The 19,117-nt window shown below is 40.5% G+C and overlaps 1 protein-coding gene and 1 pseudogene across 2 annotated transcripts in view; one reads left to right on the top strand and one right to left on the bottom strand.

Moving 5' to 3' along the window:
* CCT8 (chaperonin containing TCP1 subunit 8) overlaps positions 1–4,947 on the bottom strand; it is a 22,133-nt gene extending 17,186 nt beyond the window's left edge. For both annotated transcript variants that reach the window (XM_017856296.1, XM_017856286.1), the window contains exons 1-3: positions 4,681–4,947; positions 1,193–1,283; positions 387–466 (exon numbers count right to left, since the gene is read on the bottom strand). In XM_017856296.1, the coding sequence (XP_017711785.1) occupies positions 387–466; positions 1,193–1,283; positions 4,681–4,740 (231 nt within the window). In that variant the 5' untranslated portion in view covers positions 4,741–4,947. The remainder of the gene's footprint in view (positions 1–386; positions 467–1,192; positions 1,284–4,680) is intronic.
* Positions 4,948–17,899: 12,952 nt separating this feature from the next.
* Positions 17,900–19,117, top strand: part of LOC108517836 (MAP3K7 C-terminal-like protein) — an 8,792-nt pseudogene continuing 7,574 nt past the window's right edge.

The raw sequence follows: 19,117 nt of genomic DNA, 5'->3' as shown, positions 1-19,117 counted from the left end.
AAAAAAAAAAAAAAAAAAAAAAAAAAAAAAAAAAAAAAAAAAAAAAAAAACCACTGTTTTATGTATACGTTTTTGCATTGTGGAATAATTCACTTCAGAGTCACTCTATCAAATGAAGATAATGGTAATCAATTTCATATCGCAATTAGCAATGTATCACAACCAATCCCTCCACAAATCAATAACTTAAGAAATTTTTAAGATTTCAGTGGTTACAATGTTCCATCTAAAGAGGACTCTCTATAATTAGAACAACCTGTATAATAAATTTTCAAGTTGGAAAAATAGTCCCTTATCCAATCTGAAGTAAGAGATTTCTTCTAGTTAAAGTCTACTTAATTTTGATGTCACCAAAATATTTCTTGACTTTTAAAGAAACAACTTACTTCTAGTTCTCTTAAAATAGTCGCCGCATCATTTGTCACAAACAACTTCTCCAAATGGTTGATAACCATTTTGTTCATTCCTCAAAAGTAACAGTTAAAAAAAGAAAAAGCCATTATTAATCAAATCCTTACCCAAATACCCACGAAAATCTAGTAAAAAAATATAAATTTGTACATTTAAAAAATAGCTTTGTAAGAAAACACATACTATCTATTCTTCAAGTTTATCTTATAGCCCCATGGGCATTCTCTGACCGCAGACCCATATTCCTTCTTTCCTTTTTAATGTCCTATAATATTTACTACGTAACATGCCACATCTCACATTTTTGCCAATTTCTGTCTTCTGTTTGCAACATGATTGTCATGCAACAAGTGCTCAACAGATATTAACATGTAAAAAGGCCAAAATAACCTATTTAGTATATTTAGTTGTATGTTTATTCCATGAAACTGTATCAATTAAATTTAATTGGTGGTAGAAGGCAAGAAGGAGGGAATTTTCTTCCTTAAACTATGTCACTTTTATATTCAGTGTTTGTCATAATGAACATTAGGTACTATCTTACTAGTCAAAGTGTGATAATTTTCTACCCTCTCAACAGGATAAAAGTAATATATTGATCCCTATTTTCTAGAGATGTGAGTTGATTGAAAATTAGAAATAACTAAAACTTGAACTATTAATTGAGCTATCAAATTAACTTCCAAAGCCATACTATAACATCCTCAGAACAAGTTTGAAAGAAGAGGTAGTACACAAAATTCTACTATTGTATCTTTACAAATATTAATTTAGAAATTACCATTTGGTCCATATGCTGTACGAGTGGTTTGGGCAAGCTCCTTGCAAGCTTGTATATTTCTATACACAGCCTCTTCTAATCCTGAAAAGTGCTGTTAAAAAAACAAAACAAAAAACCCCGCTAATTAGACAGGACAGTGAAACAAGAATTTTCAAACAGAAGATATCTTTGCTTATATCTTGCTTCTAATAAAGAGGGAGCTTAGCTGAGGTATTCGGCACAAGAGGGCTGGTTACAAATCAGCTTTCTGGCTCTTTTTTAATTTGGGCAATTTTCTTAATATTTCTTCATTATAAAATGAGGTAATTATAATAGTACCTACTTCATAGGATTGTTGAGACAATCAGACAAGACTTATGTAAAACACAGCATTTGATATTCATAAATGATGCGTACATTTCCTCTCTAGCTGAATGAATAAAAGTACAACATTTTGGGGGACTGCAGATACCGACTTACACATCAAATCGTAAGACTTATAATTTTTTTATTAAAAGTAGTGAAAAGTACAGGGAACCATGCTAAGGCTAATTAGAGAATGGGAATGAGGTACTTCAAGTTGAATACCTTTCCAGAGTTTATCGGTATTTTCTAATGTTGAAATGTGGAATATTTTTCTCATTGTGTTAGAATCTAGGCTTTTGTAAAGCCAGAAGTTCTTTAAGTATGTGCCACTGAAGTGTTTAGGGACCGAAGTACACAGACTGTTGAATACTTTTTTTGAATTGCAACATTATCCCAATGTATACGTATTGAAAAAGTGAACTGTTCACAGTACTAAAAACTCTCACAAATTCCACACTGGACTTTCTAGAGTTGAAGTTTACTTGGGTCCTCAGATATATTTCACTAATCTACAGTGCATGAGAACATTTCTTTAGAGCTGTGCTGCCCAATACAGTAGCCACTAGCTACATGGGACTAGTGAAAGCAATTAAAATAAATTTTCAAGTAATTAAAATTTAAAAATTCAGTTCCTCAATTGCAGGAGCCACGCACAGTTCAAATGCCCAGTAGCTACATGTGGCTAGTGAATATCACATTGGACAGGCTGATACAGCATATGTCCAACACTGCGAAAAGTTCCATTACACAGTACTGCTTTACAATACAAGCCATGATTTTGTGATCCAAAACCAAGGTTAATAGCCATTACATTTTTTTTGAGAGAGAGAGTCTCTATTGCTCAGGCTGGAGTGCGGTGGCACGATCTCAGCTCACTGCAACCTGGGCCTCCCGGTTCAAGCAATTCTGGAGGCTCAGCCTCCTGAGAAGCTGGGACTAGAGGCGCGCGCCACCACACCAGGCTGTTTTTTTGTATTTTACCCCTGCCAACAGCCACTACTCTAAAAGCGTCTTCAGCAATAAGAACTGTATGACAGCAATAACACTTAAGTCTGAACTCCTGGCTTACACTCTTGCTTCTTCCCCTCACTCCCCATTCTGTGAGAAACTACCATCTGATCAGATCCCATCATTCCGATACTTAAGACCTTCAAGGCCGGGCGCGGTGGCTCACGCCTGTAATCCCAGCACTTTGGGAAGCCTAGGCGAGCGGATCACGAGGTCAGGAGTTTGAGACCAGGCTGGCCAACATAGTGAACCCTTGTCTCTACTAAAAATACACAAAAAATTAGCCGGGGGTGCGCCTGTAATCCCAGCTACTCCGGAGGCTGAGGCAGGAGAATCGCGTGAACCCGGCAGGCGGAGGTTGGAGATCACGCCACTGCATCCCAGCCTGGGCGACAGAACTAGACCTCGTCTCAAAAAAAACACAAAAAACAAAAACAAACAACAACAAAAAAACCCTTCAATAGTTTCCTATCCCGCTTAGGATAAAATGCAAATCCCTCTTCAGGGAAACAAAGCCCTACATATCCTGGCCCGTGTCTCCTTGCATAGCTCCTCCTCTGAATTTACCATTCTTCTTTTCTTTGGTAAGCTTCAGCCCTATAACCTTTTGTTTGTTTGAAAGAAGAAGAAGAAGAAAAAAACAGGTTCAAATCATTCCTTCCTCAGGGTCTTTGTACTAGTTAAGTACACCTAAATAAGAGGTGGGGGGAAACAGCCCAGGCTCAGGGGCTTCTCTCACTAAGCACTGAGCTAAGAGTTCTTCCCTAAATATCTAAGTGTTCTGTCTATTCCTGATCCTTCTTTTAGAGACATTTTCACCTCCTGTCATCCTCTACTATAGTACAGTTTCTTTCATCATTATTTGGAATTCTTCTTTTATTTAATCGTTATATCTGCCTTAGAAGCACATAAACTCTACGAGAAGTGGGACTTGTGTCTTTCACTGCAGTTCCTTCAGTACCTATTTATTGAATGAAATAGCTCAGTGTCCTGTAAAAATCTACTAGCATTGGAAATACAAATAATGTTTTGTGATACACGAGTTTTCCAAAACTGTATTAGTGAAAAAAACCCAAATTGGAAGCTAATATCTCAGCCTGATTTCTTTAAGGAAATCAGCCCATATTATTTTCAAAAGATGATTCCACCAACATTTACATTAAACCCTGACATTTACTTACTATACTGACATTATTTGAAAAGTGCATTCTACAAACATGAACCTAGTTCTATTAAACTGTTAATGCTCCCCGTACCTCGCATAACCTTAAATTCAACCACACTGATCTATTTCTTGAATTAACAAGATCTGGAGGACATACAGAGGAACGCAATTTGAATAGCACAAGAGACAAATTTATCAACAGAGCAGTAAGATATTTTTTAAAACTATGCTACTGAAATAACGTTCAAAACAAGGCCATTAAACAAATCAGTGTCATCTGTATCACTTATCCTGCAGATTACATGGTCAGAACTCAAAGACACCACCCTCTTGGTCCAATCTCCGTAATTTAAAGGTGAAGAAAATAAAACCCAAGAGAGTTAGGTTTTAGATTAAGCCAGCTAACATAAGTTGGGACTGCAACTCATTTGGCTACAACGCATGGCTTCTGTCAACCAAGCTGAAAGCCCTGTTTCTCACTGGGAAGGAAGCAAACAAGACCCGGCCCTTTTTCCCACACACTCTTCTCTGGATCGCCTAGTTCTCCTTCTTCCCCATCCTGTAACTCGCGAGCAATCGGCGTCGCAGTTCCCAAGACAATTTCATCTACGTTACTCAATTTCACCCTCACAACCCCTTTTAAGCGTGACGGGCCTTAGCCCCATTTATGGATGGAGACAAAACGCAAGCGCGGCTTCACGTCCGTCCACCTTCAAGGTGTACAATGTCGATCGTGCCGCCGACCCCTCAGCCTTCCTCCCGGTCGCGGAAGAAGAGAAGTGCCTGCAAGCCCCGGGGCACTTGGAAGGCCGAGTCCTTCCAAGATCACCTCCCCTTCTGGAATCTTCTCTTCCCCCGGCCGCTGTGCCAGAGCAGCACGCTCAGCCTGTTAGTAGGCCCTCCTACTTCGCCGCGGCCGCCGCAGCCCTATGCTGACTCTCCCACCTCATTCCTTTCCTTCAGCCCTTACTTTCGCTCCCTCCTTGAGCATCTGGGCAAAGCCCGGAGCCTTCGGAACGTGAAGCGCCATGGCCAGGCTGCAGGAAGCCGTTCACGCGACCGCTCGGAAGAAAGCGGAGGAAGCAAGGAGCACGCACAGCCTTCTGGGAAAGCAGCGTGCGGCCGTGTCTCGTTCTTCCTAGCTCTCCAGTTAGCCCGCCCTTTCCCCGCCGCCAGATGTGCAGCATCGCGAGAAGAGCAACTTCTGTGACCAGAACCAAGCTGACGATCCCCGATCGGGTCGATCGATAGGGCGGGCCCAGGGAGCGCCTCGGGTTTCTGGCTCACGCACGCGCAGACGGCCCAGACCGTGGGCGCTTGTTCCAGTCTGTGCTCTCTGATCGGACCCAGTAGTCGGGGTGATAGATTTTTGCGGTTTTTGATCTGGAAACCACATATCCTTAGCTTAATTTCCACGTAATCTTCCAGACCCAGCCACCAACATCAGGGCAGGTGTGTTTTTTTTTTTTTTCCCGAGGCCGAGCATCTGCCCCATCCCCTAAAATTGCCTTTGGGCGTGCGCTGTGTGTTGGGCACCATAGGAAGCGCTGGGAATGCGCATGATAATTGAAGTCGTCACCAAGGGTAGCGTAGCACACATCAAATGCTCACGTGTGCCAGGTTCTGTGTGATCTGCTTTACATGCGCCAGGTTCTGTATGATCCGCTTTCCATGGAGTATCTGTTAATGGTCAATCTTAAAAATTAATGAATTGTCGATTAAAATACCATTTCGTTTTCCTTCTACAAAATGGAGACAATACCATTTGATTTGTAATGGTATTGTTTCCATTTTATAGAAGGGAAACTGAAGTTCACAAACGGGAAATAATTTTCCCAAGATCACAGAGCTAGTAAATATTACAGCTAGAATTCCTACCCAGATCAGACTGATTGCAAAATGCCGGTTCTAAACCACTATGTATATTCCTCTTTTCTACTTCTTCCTGGGAATATGAATCCCTTTTACTCTTTTAAGATCAGCTATAAATACATATTTATCTGATTTATATATAAATTTATAGATAAATATAAATCCCTTTGGCTTGGTGGCATGCATCTGTAGTCTCAGCTGCTCAGGAGGCTAAGGTGGGAGGATCTGCTTAAGCCTGGGAGGTTGAGGCTGCAGTGAGCTGAGATCATGCCACTGCACTCCAGCCTGGGCAACAGAGTGAGGCCCTGTCTCAAAAAAAAATCTTTTTTTGCAAAAATGTAAATGCCACTGATATGGTTTGGATTTGTGTTCCTGCCCAAATACGATGTGGAATTATAATCCCCAGTGTTGGAGGTGTGGCCTGGTGGGAGGTGATTTGATTAAGCGGGCGAACGTCCCCCTTGCTGCTGTTGTGATAGTGAGTGAGTTCTCATGAGACCTGGTTGTTTAAAAGTGTGTGGCACCTCCCTACTCTGTCTCTTCCTCCTCCTCCAGCCTTGTAGGACTTTCTTGCTTCCCCTTCACCTTCCACCTTGATTGTAAGCTTCCCGAGGTTTCCCCAGCCATGCTTCCTGTATCGCCTGTGGAACTGTGAGCCAATTAAACCTCTTTTCTTTATAAATTACCCACTCTCAAGTAGTTCTTTATGGCGATTAGAGAACGGACTAATACAGCCACCCTTTTCATTCTTGGAAAATAGGGATAGTTTTAATAAAATCATACATATTATTGTGTGATAGGGTTATTGTTATTTTTTAAATAATGTTTACAAATTTATCAGTTTTAATTTCTCATACAGCAAATATTGATACCTATAACCCACATAAACAAAAGGCCTTTGGGGAAGTCAATACTTTTTAATAGTCTAAAGGTGTTCTGAGACTGGTACATTAGAGAACTACTACAATGATCAGGCCCGAACAACAGAACGATCCAAGATTTTTCCCTCGATTAGCTAGGAAGTAAACAAAAGCACATTCCTCTGACTCAGAGATAATGTTGCTTATAAAAATAGCTAACACAAAATAAACCTGAAAGGAGCTAAAATGACACCTGATTAATTTTATTAATTAAAAATGGAGGAATCAAATCTTGAGAAAACGTATAACTAGACCATGGAAAATAGAACTTGAGGAAAAAACCATTGATGGATCAAATTTTTGTTAAAATTTAAGCCGGGCGCGGGGCTCCAAGCCACCTTAATCCCAGGGGCAATCTATTGGGAAGGCCGGAGACGGCGATCACGATGGTCAGGAGATCGAAGACCATCCTGGCTAACACGTGAAACCCGCGTCTTCTTTACTAAAAAATACAAAAAAAACTAGCCGGGCGAGTGGCGGGCGCCTGTAGTTCCCAGCTACTCGGAGGCTTGAGGCAGGAGAATGGCATAAACCGGGGCAGGCGGAGCTTGGCAGTGGAGCTGAGAACCGCCACTGCACTCCAGCCGGGGCGACATAGCGAGACTCCGTCTTCAAAAAAAAAAAAAAAAAAAAAAGAAAATTCTATAATAAAAAATTGATCTTTAATTTTAACAAATAGGAAATGGGAAGAATTAAAATCAATTTAAATCTGTATGGTAATTTATCAATGAATGAAATGGACTTAATTGCTAAGAATACTTTCTAGATGAAAATTAGAAACTTTATATAATTTGGGTTAAACTGCATTCATAATGATAGAGTCAAAACAAGGGCCAAACATTCGCTGAGTCCAAAAGGTCAAATATTCCTTGCCCAGAAAAGAAACACAAATATTTAAAGTGACTTCGAGGCCTGGGTTCTGGTCCTTGTTTATCTCACTGGTATCTTCTCCATTTTGGCATTAATGTCCTGTATTCTGGCCCCAGTACCTGGAATAGTTCATGCTGTCTGCTTTACCACTTCTGCCTCAGGGTCTTTACCTCTGCTGTTCTTCCTACCTAAAATGCTCTTCTATTCCCTTTTGGCTGAGTTAATTCTACCTCAGTATGCAGACAATTTCATTAGAAAGTCTTTGATGACTCCCAAGACATTCCCTGTTTGTCAGTCTCATAGCTTCTGTGTTTCTCCTTCATAGCACTTACCACAGTTGTAATGACAGAATTACTTGTCATCTTTCTCCACCAGCAGGTAGATGCTGAATCACCAGCACTTATAGTGTAATTGGACAATGCACGGAGTAAGGATTCAATAAATAGTCGTCAAATGAACTACTGGGTGACCAAATGGGTATCCAGAAGAGGAGATCGAAAAATTGAGGTGCTGTGGTCTCAATGTTTGTGTCCCTCCAAAATTCGTATGTTAAAATCCTAAGCCCCGAAATGATGGTATTACATAGGGCCTTTTGGGAGATGATTAGTTCATTAGGTCTCCACCCTTATAAAAGATTAGTGCCCTTATGAAAGATGCCCAAGGGAGCTTAATTTGCCTTTCCACCATGTGATGACACAGCTAGAAGGTGCTATCTATGAACCGGGAAGCAGGCCCTCACCAGTCTCTGTATCTGCTAGCACCTTGATCTTGGACCTTCCAGCCTCCAGAACTGTGAGTAACACATTTCTGTTGTTTCTAAGCCACCCAGTTTGTGGTATTTTGTTATACCACCCCAAACAGATTAAGACATGGGAGGCATGGTCTCTATTCTTCCCATCCAGATGTATATGAAGTAAAACCAGAGAACAACACAAAGCAATTGAGAGGATTTTTCCTCCACAGTTTGCAAAAGGCCAAGGAGACTGCAGGTTTCAGTTATATTGATTCAAAAGCCTGAGATCCTCATGTTAGGTGCCGACTGAAAACATGGCCTCCAGCCTCCAGGAGAGCTAAAAGCCATGAGGATTGGGGGTTGGGGACGTCTGAGCCATCTTAGGATTCTGATAAGGACTCAGTTCACTGTTTGTTTCTAGTTACTTTGTTTCTTTTTTTTTTTCATTTTTTATTTGTTTGCCTTAAAGTTTTCACCCCTGTACATCAGAATTGTTTAACGTTTTTGGCTTGGCTGTGTGTTTTGATTTTTTTTGTATTATTATTTAATTTTCTCAACTCCCATTAAATCCTTAACCTCCTGACTTTTCTTTTTCTTCCTCCATTTGTATTGTTTACTTCATGTTACTATATCATCTTATGTTTCAATATTTTTCTGTTGAATTTTAATTCTTTTGTTTGGCTTTGGAGTCTATGACTCATTTTGTGTTGGCTCATTATTTTGCTTCAGGATTTTTTTGTTGTTGTTAAAATCTTTTAATATTCCTTTATAAATTTAATTTTTTTCTCTTTTAATCAAATTTATTTGGGTTTAAGAGAGCACAATAATTTATACCCTTATTCCTTTTCTGATCTTGGAAACAACCAAGAAAATAGTTAGAGGGGTCAGGAGGCTGGAATTCAGAGTCTCGCTGGACTATGGAGAACGTGGCTTAGGGTGAAAGCACAGGCATGCTATGCATCATTGCTGCTTTGCACTGAATTCAGAGGAGAGACTTTAAATGATTTAACTCCATGTGATCAAGAAAGGTAGCCCCATGTTAATCCCTTACCAGTAAGGTAACTTCCAATGTGGGTCAGAAGGAGTGGATTGAGAGGCTGAGAATTGGGGGGAACCAAAAGAGTAAGACTAAACAATACTCTCCTCTCAATATAATTGTTACTATTGTTAATCTCCCTGTAAACCTCCCTCCCAGTCTTCTGCCTTTTATCTATGGAGTGGGGATGAGGTTGAGGTGAGACTGGGCCTAGGACTACCATGTTGGTCCCACAGCTCCACTTAGCTTCTGTCAAGCATGCATGAGACAAGGCATGGCCAAGGTAAAGTCCTGACTGATTCAACTGGTGAAGATACAAGGACACTTTTTAAGAATCAGACAATTTGTTAGTCATATAGATGACGAAAGGAAGACTAGCCAAATGTGCCAACTCCTTGAGGTCATTGTTCTGCTCATCAAAAAGAATGACACCGAAACCAAAGCAACTTGGAGATTGCAATGCAAGTTGGGTAATACAGCTTGGTGGTTTTATATTCTGCCATTCTATTAAGAGAGGGTGAAGCAGGAAGACCCATGTCTCATCAGAACACTGGAAATGATGAGCAACTGCTTCATGACGGCTTCCCAGGTGAGATCAGGAGGTGAAAGGAAGATGGTCTTGGAGAAGCTCTTTGCAGGCCTCCATCTTCTTGTGTTGCAGGTGGATCACAAGGCATTTGGCCAAGACTCAGATTAGCTTGGGCCTTTGCCTGCATGCCCTTTGTGGATACACCAGGGCAGAGCCACTTCTTCCTGTCTCTTGGCACTGTTTCTCCTGTGGCCCTCCTCAGAGGGCTCATCCCCATGAAGATTCTTGTCTTCAGTGAGGCTCGTCTTGCTCTTCCACAATTTTGGTGCTTACTCTTCCTGCCCATCCTTCTGAAAGTTCATATCTCTAGCTCCCTCCTGCAAGACATCTGATACCCTCTAGTTACCCATGATTATTTCCTGACTCCTACAGAATACTGGCTCCCTAAAATATCACTGGGACAATATGTTGATGAGACAAAGCTGAGTTTATTCTTACTGCAGTCATAGAGAACACTACCTTGACGGAGACTTAGTAGCAACTCAGTGACGGACAAAATTGGGATATTTAAGAGTTTTAAAAGTCTGGTTAAAGCAGGTCCTTCAATGCGGGGGCGTGGGTAGGTTTGTGTAAGGATCATGATATGGGATTGGTGAGCACAACAAGGTAAAGATTTTGAGGCAAAGATTCAAAGAGTCTTGGTGTGTAAACCGTCACTTGATGCTTTTATTAAAAGATGATGGATTTTCAGGAAGTTTCTGGAATGAACAATAAAGTTACTTGCAGTTTTTATCTTTATGGCCATTGTTTCTGGGAATAAAGTTATGTTGATGAGGACACTGGAATAGTAAAGTCATGCCAATGTGGACCTCAAGTTTTGTGGGTGTAGATGGTTCCAGTTGTCATTCTGACACTTTTTCTGGTGATAGTCAAAGGGGATCTTCTCTAGGTGATTGAATCTCTTGTGGACTCAGTATCAGGGCTCGTGTCTTGGTCCAGATAGTCTGTACATTTCCTTTGTTCCAAATTCTCAGGTGGAAGGGCGTGTCTGGATTCAGATGAGAGAGCTAGATGGAGGCTGAGCTCATAGAGACAGTCGCAGCATTTGCTGATATCAGTCTTTATGCCATGACCAATGTGTCTATTCTGTATTAATAATTTCTGGTTGTTTAGGTAGAGGTTGTTTTCCTTCCAATGAACAAGATTCCTCTACTAGAATGTGGCATCGTTGGGGCCCTAAGATAAGATTCCTAAACTACCTTATTTTAGAAACTGCAGGCAAAGTTACAGTATCTATTTTGGATGTATTAATATTTTGACTGCAGGTGTCTATAAATGCCAGATTTTAGGTTCCTCTTTTCCTAGTAATAGAAGAAAAAAATCTTTCACAGAGATAAAAATAGGCTAATTATGCTTTTTTTTTTTTTCCCCCAAGCTTGTAGTGGGGAAAGGGATGATGGCTGTCAAACTCTTTGTCTTAGTCAGCTCAGGCTGCCATAACAAAATACCACAGACTGGGTGGCTTAAACAACAGACATTTGTTTTCTCCTAGTTCTGGAGGCTGGGAAGTCTAAGATCAAGGTCCCGGGCCTCTTCTCTTAGCTTGTAGGCAGACATCATCTCACTGTGAGCTCATATGGCCTCGTTGTGTGTACATGACGGGAGATAGAACAACTCTTTGATGTCTTTTCTTACAAAGACACTAACCTTATGGTATTAGGACTTCACCCTTATGAACCTGTTTAACCTTAATTGCTTCCTTGTAGGCCCTACCTCCAAATGTAGTCAAGTTAGGGGGTTAGGGCTTCAATATATGAATTTTTTTATTTTATTATTTTTTTTTGAGACAGAGTCTCTGTCACCCAGGCTGGAGTGCAGTGGCACGATCTCGGCTCACTGCAACCTCTGCTTCCATGCCTCAGCCTCCCAAGTAGCTGGGATTACAGGGAAACTAATTTTAGTATTTTTAGTAGAGATGAGGTTTCGCCATGTTGCCTAGGCTGGTCTCAAACTCCTGACCTTAAGCGGTCCACCTGCCTTGGCCTCCCAAAGTGCTGGGATTACAGGTGTGAGCCACTGCACCTGGCCCAATATGTGAATTTTGGTGGATAAAATTCAGTTTATAACATTCTGTATTCTTATGACAATTTTTTTTGTTTCTATTAATTTCACTAATAAATCAGATGAGATTTGCCTCGGTGCACGTATTTCCATATTAGATCACCCACTCTCTGCCTAGGTATTGGGTCACAAGCCTGTGATCTTTGGACTTTCAACTATTCTATTAATCCCCATAGTAGGATGAACCATTTACATTTCCAGCTTGGTAAAGAACCAGTGGATACCTGTCTGAAACCATTGAGAGAAAGATTCCCATGAGCCACTTCTATGAGCATCACAGGGAAGTGTTGAATGGCACATTCCCCACCAACCTCATTTGCATACATAGTCTGCTCAGTCTGAATGAGTTACATGTGAAATAAACTTGGACATAATTTTTCTCTGTTCTGTGAGCTTTAGTGTATAGGTTAGGCTCTTTGAGGTTGGAAGGAAAGGAAATCTGCATGCTGAGACTATTAAAGGGTTTGGTTATTAAGGATTAGAAAAGTAAGAAAGAACAAAACTGTCCTAGAAGTCAGATGACATTTTGTATGTATCACCATAGATTGAATGTCTCTGGTTTACCATTCTCATACCTTAGCTTATCTGGTTTTATGCTGTTTACCAAGGTAGCTTCTACATCTCTTCATCTCTATCAACTGCAGATCTCTTTTTTCCTCTTTCTTAGTTTTGACTTGCTTCCTTTTCTCTTTGGGTCTCTCAGCTTCCCCATATGTCTCTCCACCCCGCGCCCAAGGAAGGTCTCTACTAGTTCCATATTCAAACATCCCAAGAGGGAGCATCTGATTGGTTCAGTTTATTGCTTTGCCACAAAAAGCCCCCAGGTTCTGCTAAATTTTCAAGTCAAGCAACTTCAGAAAATACAAGTTTCCATGGTTGCTTTGGCCTAAGCAAGAATTGGTGGTGCACTCAATGGCAAATGGGGGCCAAGGTCAGCTGGGTCATCTGTAACCTGGGTGTGAGTATGCTCTGTGGCTCTTTTGTTCCTAAGTGGGTTCTGTGTGTGGCCCACATTCAGAGTTTCAAGAATAGTCCAGTCAATCTACTTGAGGCTGTACTGTAGTGAGTAGCTCCCTTAAAGCCTCTCCAGGTTAGGGCAAAGTCACAAGAAATGAAATGTATTATAATCAATCATTGCCTGTTTATTACCATTCTAAGAGGGAAGATCTTGAACTGGATGAAAGTGATTGATTCTTTTCTTAGTTTAAATGTTGGTTTAGCTGTCCTGGTGTCTTTTGTGCCGAGATGTGATTGAGCTGGTTAGATTAATGGGAATGAGAAGGGTGAAATGGAGTGAGATGCATTTAAATCCTGTTGGTGCTACCTTAGATATCTAGAGATGAAATCTTTATTTCAGGTGACTTGAGAGAGAAGGTTCTCTTGAGCTTTTATGAATCGACTATTGATGAACTAAAACTGTATTTATCAGTCTTTCAGCAAAGATAGAGGTTACTGTCATAGTTCCCCTGATCAGTGTGCTAGACTGGCATACATGGGGTCTTGTACTGCAAGGCTGGAAAGCAGAAACTGTGTTTCTTGGATTCTGTTGCAGTTATGGCTGTGGATACAAATAAGCCTCCATCAATTAGATACCTTCATGCCAGGATTGGAAGGTGGTAGGAAAACAAAGTCTATTTTCATGCTGCTTTGACATTTCTGCCATAAGCCCCCATGGCTGCCGTGGTTTAAACAAGAATTCCTGGTGCACTCATGGGTGTCCAGGGACCAGGGTCTTTTGTAACCTTAGTGTAAAGAATGTGATGAGACGATGCATTTTTGGCATCTCTTTGCCAAAAATACACTTTGCTCTCCAGGCTTACAGATGTGCAAGGGCAGCCGTGGGGCTGGCGACAGCTTCGTAATCCTGGCTTCCTGCTTTCTGGGTCACAGTCCTGGTGGTGTGTTCTTGATCTCAGTCCATCCAGTGGCATTGTTCGATTCCTCCTACCTTACTGGTCATTCGTAGTATAGCTCCCAAGGTGAGTCACTCTGTTACATCTGGGACCTATTCTTGGAAGCCCATTTTAGAGCTTGCTTCTCCAGCCCATCAAGAGTTTTTGAAGGATCTAATTCCTGTATTAAAGCCCTTCTGCTTGAGTGGTTTTGTTTCCTATGTGCTGTATGACATAATTCCTGTGTTTATGATTGTTACAAAGCTAAAAACAGCCACGGCCAGGCTTGTGAGCTCACATTGGAAATGAAATTCAGAAGTCATTCAGAATCTTATCAAATTCAGGTTTCACTCTTGATTTAAAAATAATTTACTTTTTAAAATTAATTTTAAATTAATTACATTTATTAAATAAATTAAATTTAACTGCCCAGACCTGGCAGTTAGAATTGAGTATCAGGAATGGTTTTAAGACAAACCTGAGGAGGAAGGTTGAAATAGTCACAATATCTAGAAATACAAGAGGGCCTCTTTTCTCAGGCTTATACTTTGAGATAAATTTCCTCTTTTTAGTACATGCAGGGAACATTTCATTTCATAGTTTTGCTGATTGAAAAGGTCAAATTATATAAATTACCTGTAGGAGGTTTTCTGCTATTAAAATTGTTTGTGGTCTGTTAGTATCTGGCCTTCCCAACTTGGTTCTGGTGGACCAAAATATAGTATATTTCCCATCTCTCCCTTTGTAAAGAAAGGTAAATTTACTCTTTTTTTTTTATTATTATGAATTCATCAGTTTACTGGTTATTCTTTTTTTATATTTTAGCCAGTTTCCCACCACAGATTGCAAGTTTGGGCTTCTCAGACCATTGTTCTATGCAAGAGGCAGGCTTTCGGCAAGGTTCTTCCACATCAAATTATTTTTCCTTTCTGTATATTTTGTGCAGAAATCTTTCAATAACAAGATAAGATTGTTTGTAGCTTTTTTTGATCTTTACTCAATATTTGATTCTGTGCATAGGAACCAGTTGTAGGCGAGCCTGCCTAAGTACAATATTGAACCCAGTCCTGATTCTTATATAGAATTTGCATCTTAACACCAGTGCGAAGACCTGGGTTTGGAAGAAGAGTCTCCTGATAAGTTAAATGATTATTTCAAAATGAATAAAACAGGGATGTTTTGAGTACCTTTTTTCTTTTTGTTTCATAATATAATATTACTTTTGGATGAACTAACTGAATCTGTCCCTCTTTCCACTGAGAGTAAAAGTAATAAGTATTATCTACTAATATTTTTAAGTTCCATAGATGACTCTAGCAGCTCTTGGTCCTATTTCCTAATATTACATAAAGAAATGGCTTAAGTTCAGGCACTGCATTAGTTAGCGATTGTTGTGTAACAAACCACTCCAAATCTCAGTGGTTTAAAACAACAGCTACTTATTATTTCTCACATGCCTCAGATTGGTTGGGCGGTTTGGCTAATCTGACCAAGCTTTACTGCATTAGGCAGGGATTGCTTATGTATCTGCAGTCACCTGGTGGGTGGGCTTGGGGCTGGGGAGCAGTGTTGGCAGGCTTGGAAGTCTCAGCTGGAACAATTCAGCTGTGCCTCACGTGGTCTCAGCCTGCAGTAGGTTACCTGGGCTTGCTCTCATGAAAGTAGAAGGAGCCAAGGGAGCAAGCAGAAATGTGTTAAGTTTGTTAAATTTGCTACTAGCCCATTGGCTGAAGTAGGTCACGTGGCCACACCCAGGCTCAGTGTGGCAGGGCAGTATCAAAGACTGTAGATACATGGAGGCATGTAAGTTGAGGACAATAGTGCAGTCAATCTACCATGGCCACTCTAAAACCCCAGTCCCTGTTTTTGGCAAGAGTTTTCCAACATTCATTTACTTTGTGTTCAACAACTTCATTTCAACAAGTTTCTTAAGAAAATATTGGGATCGGCCGGGCGTGGTGGCTCACGCCTGTAATCCCAGCACTTTGGGAGGCCGAGGTGGGCTGATCATGAGGTCAGGAGATTGAGACCATCCTGGCTAACACGGCAAAACCCCATCTCTACTTAAAATACAAAAAAATTAGCTGGGCGTGGTGGTGGGCGCCTGTAGTCCCAGCTACTTGGGAGGCTGAGGCAGGAGAATGGCGTGAACCCGGGAGGCAGAGCTTGCGGTGAACCGAGATCGCGCCACTGCACTCCAGCCTGGGTGACAGAGCAAGACTCCATCTCAGGAAAAAAAAAAAAAAAAAAAAAAAAAAGGAAATATTGGAATCAATTTACCTTGCAGGATTCACTAGAAAGCAATATTGCTTAAATTAAGGTGTCATTTCGATGTTTTACTGAGCTTGCTTTTTTCTTGAGCCACCACAGCAGGTGACTATTAATATCTGTATTGAAAAAGCTCTGGCTAAACATTAGTGTCATCACTCTTTGTGTCATAGAACATTGGTGTCTTACTTTCCCATTTAATTATATTTTGAAATGAATTCAGAAATGTTTGGAGGGCATGATATTGGTCCTTTCTAATGGTACTTGGGTGTTTGCCTTGGGCAGTACCTCAGTTTTCTTTGCCTTACTCTATTACACAGAAGTCTGCACCCTGGACTCTAGTTTGAGAAGATAATTTCTAACCATTCTTTATCCAATTCTTCTCAAATGCCTAATTGGAAAAATTTATGTTTGAGCAAAATTCTCTCAATGCCATGCAGTACATTCTCATTTAGATAATTAATTTTGCCCTTGGATGAAGCCAGACCATTAAAGTTTTAGTCCTTTGGAGAACTGAGTTTGATAAATTGCATTTTGGTATCATGCCATTGTCTTATAATAAGGAAAATTAAAAGGAAAGGCCAACTAGCATAGACTGTTATCTCTACTCGATGCCTGTTTTTAATGGCTGTCAATCATTTCATCACATGGTATCCTTTTATATGACCTGTGGGAAAATTTATCCCAGCATTCAACCTGGTTTTTATTTTATGGCCGCTATGAATCTTCCACTGTTTTTGTTTCTCTCTTTAACTGCTGGAAACTTAGAGCCGAATGTGTAACCCATCTCTACCAACTCTATGGGGCTCTGGTGCAACATTTCTGTCTACTACTCCTAACGTTTGGTTTTACTATTTTCCTGATTGTTCTTTCTTTTTTGCTCAGACTATCTCAACTTAAAAAAATCCTTAGTGATTTTGTTTGTTTTTATAAGCGACATCAAGTTATTTATGGAACCAGCTGGGGTGTGTGTGTGTGTGTGTGTGTGTGTATATGTAATATATATAATATATAACATTACATCTCTGTATATGTAACATATACATCTCTGTTTTACTCATTCTGAAATAATCATTTAATATTATAATATATAATTATATATAACATGTATATACACATGTATAATATGTATGTATTTTTTTCCAAAATTGCTAGTTTACGAATTCAGAGATCCTTTGGGGATGACTAAAAGGATTAGCAGTTTCACTTTAGAATGATTTTGTTTTTTACTTAGAAGGAAGAATTTATAATTTGTGGCTTAAACTAGAAACACTACCACATCGTAAACAGCACAACACTAAAGCATAAAAAGCAATCTTGAGACCTTTTTACATTACTATATATAGATTCTATTAAAAATAATAATGGGAACTAGAGGGTCATTGAAGAATTTTTTTTCTTAAGGTCTACACACTAATTGATTCATATAAGATGGTCCCTGATTTCTTTTAGCTCATGAGCCAGTATTTATTTTTGTAGTGGGATTAGTAAGGATGCTTGATGGTTCAAATGCTTATCAGCCATCATCATTCTCACTTGCCCTGTTCTTAATGTTTTGGCTATTTTTATTACAATGATTTCCTCTGGGATTTTCATTAGGGTCAGTCAGCCTCAGGGGAATAAAATCAAGAAAGGATCTATGTGTCTATTTATGTAGCAGTCTGCTAGGGCAATTACATTTTCTCATTGCTATTTGATTAGGCTGTTTTCTTTCCCACCAGATATTCAGCCTCTTCTGACTCCATGCCAGATGCATCACCGAGGTGAAAGTTAAATCATATCAGGAATCTCAATGAAGAAGGAGGGTAATGGTTACCAAAAATCCCTTCCAAAAGATCTTTTCATTCCCTGACATCATCACACAGCGATTTTTGACAACTTAGCCAACATAGTCTAAGAGCAATTAGAAATTAACTTTCTGAGATGAATAAGAAAGTTTATTTTCGAAATGGAAGTGAGAAACGAGAAGTAGAAGAGAATATGTTTAGGAAATGTAATAATACACAGTGACTTATCTCAAGATGATTCTCAAACTTTGCCAAAAATTCACAAAGGAAAAAAACAGTCAGCAAGGAAAATGCCTATATCTAAGCCCATATTTTCTCTCATTTGAGGTATGTAGTAACTCTTTTTTTTTTTTTTTTTTTGAGATGGAGTCTCACTCTGTCGCCCAGGCTGGAGTGCAGTGGTGCGATCTCGGCTCACTGCAGCCTCTTCCTCCCAGGTTCATGCCATTCTCCCGCCTCAGCCTCCTGAGTAGCTGGGACTACAGGCGCCTGACACCACGTATGGCTACTTTATTGTATTTTTAGTAGGGACAGGGTCTCACCATGTTAGCCAGGATGGTCTCCATCTCCTGACCTCGTGATCCGCCCGCCTTGGCCTCCCAAAGTTTTGGGATTACAGGCGTGAGCGACCGCGCCCAGGCAAGGTATGGAATAACTCTTAAGCTCTTCCTGGGGTCCTTCTGGACTGAGAATTGTTGTAAAGTAATACTGCTCAGGTTCGTAAGTTTTATAATCTTGTTTCTCACACAGAGCAAATGTGAATGGGGTGGGAGTGCTCAAGCCAAGAGCAGTCAAACGTGCTAATAGTAGCAAAAGCGACAGCTAGACCAACAAGGGCTTGACATGCTTCAAGGAGAGTTGCTCACCAGAACTTGTGAAACATAACTGAAGCTTTTAGGTGAAACCACTGCATTGCATGTAGCCATGTATTACGCTTAAAGTGACCATTGGCTGTGAATAAACAACATAAAGATCTCTGCGCCTTATTTAAGTGGTCGTTGGGCATTAAAAGTGCATTTGCCGGGCGCGGTGGCTCAAGCCTGTAATCCCAGCACTTTGGGAGGCCGAGATGGGCGGATCATGAGGTCAGGAGATCGAGACCATCCTGGCTAACACGGTGAAACCCCGTCTCTACTAAAAAAATACAAAAAAACTAGCCGGGCGAGGTGGCGGGCGCCTGTAGTCCCAGGTACTCGGGAGGCTGAGGCAGGAGAATGGCATGAACCCAGGAGGCGGAGCTTGGAGTGAGCTGAGATCCGGCCACTGCACTCCAGCCTGGGCCACAGAGCGAGACTCCGTCTCAGGATTATATAAATAATAATAAATTTATTATTTATTTAATAAATAAACTTATTTATTAAATAAATAAATAAATAAAA

The sequence above is a fragment of the Rhinopithecus bieti genome, unplaced genomic scaffold, assembly GCF_001698545.2.
Source record: "Rhinopithecus bieti isolate Rb0 unplaced genomic scaffold, ASM169854v2 scaffold_1295, whole genome shotgun sequence".
Classification (NCBI taxonomy): Eukaryota; Metazoa; Chordata; class Mammalia; order Primates; family Cercopithecidae; genus Rhinopithecus; species Rhinopithecus bieti.
The sequence above is the reverse complement of the archived record's forward strand: the minus strand, read 5'-3'. Positions and strand labels throughout refer to the sequence as shown.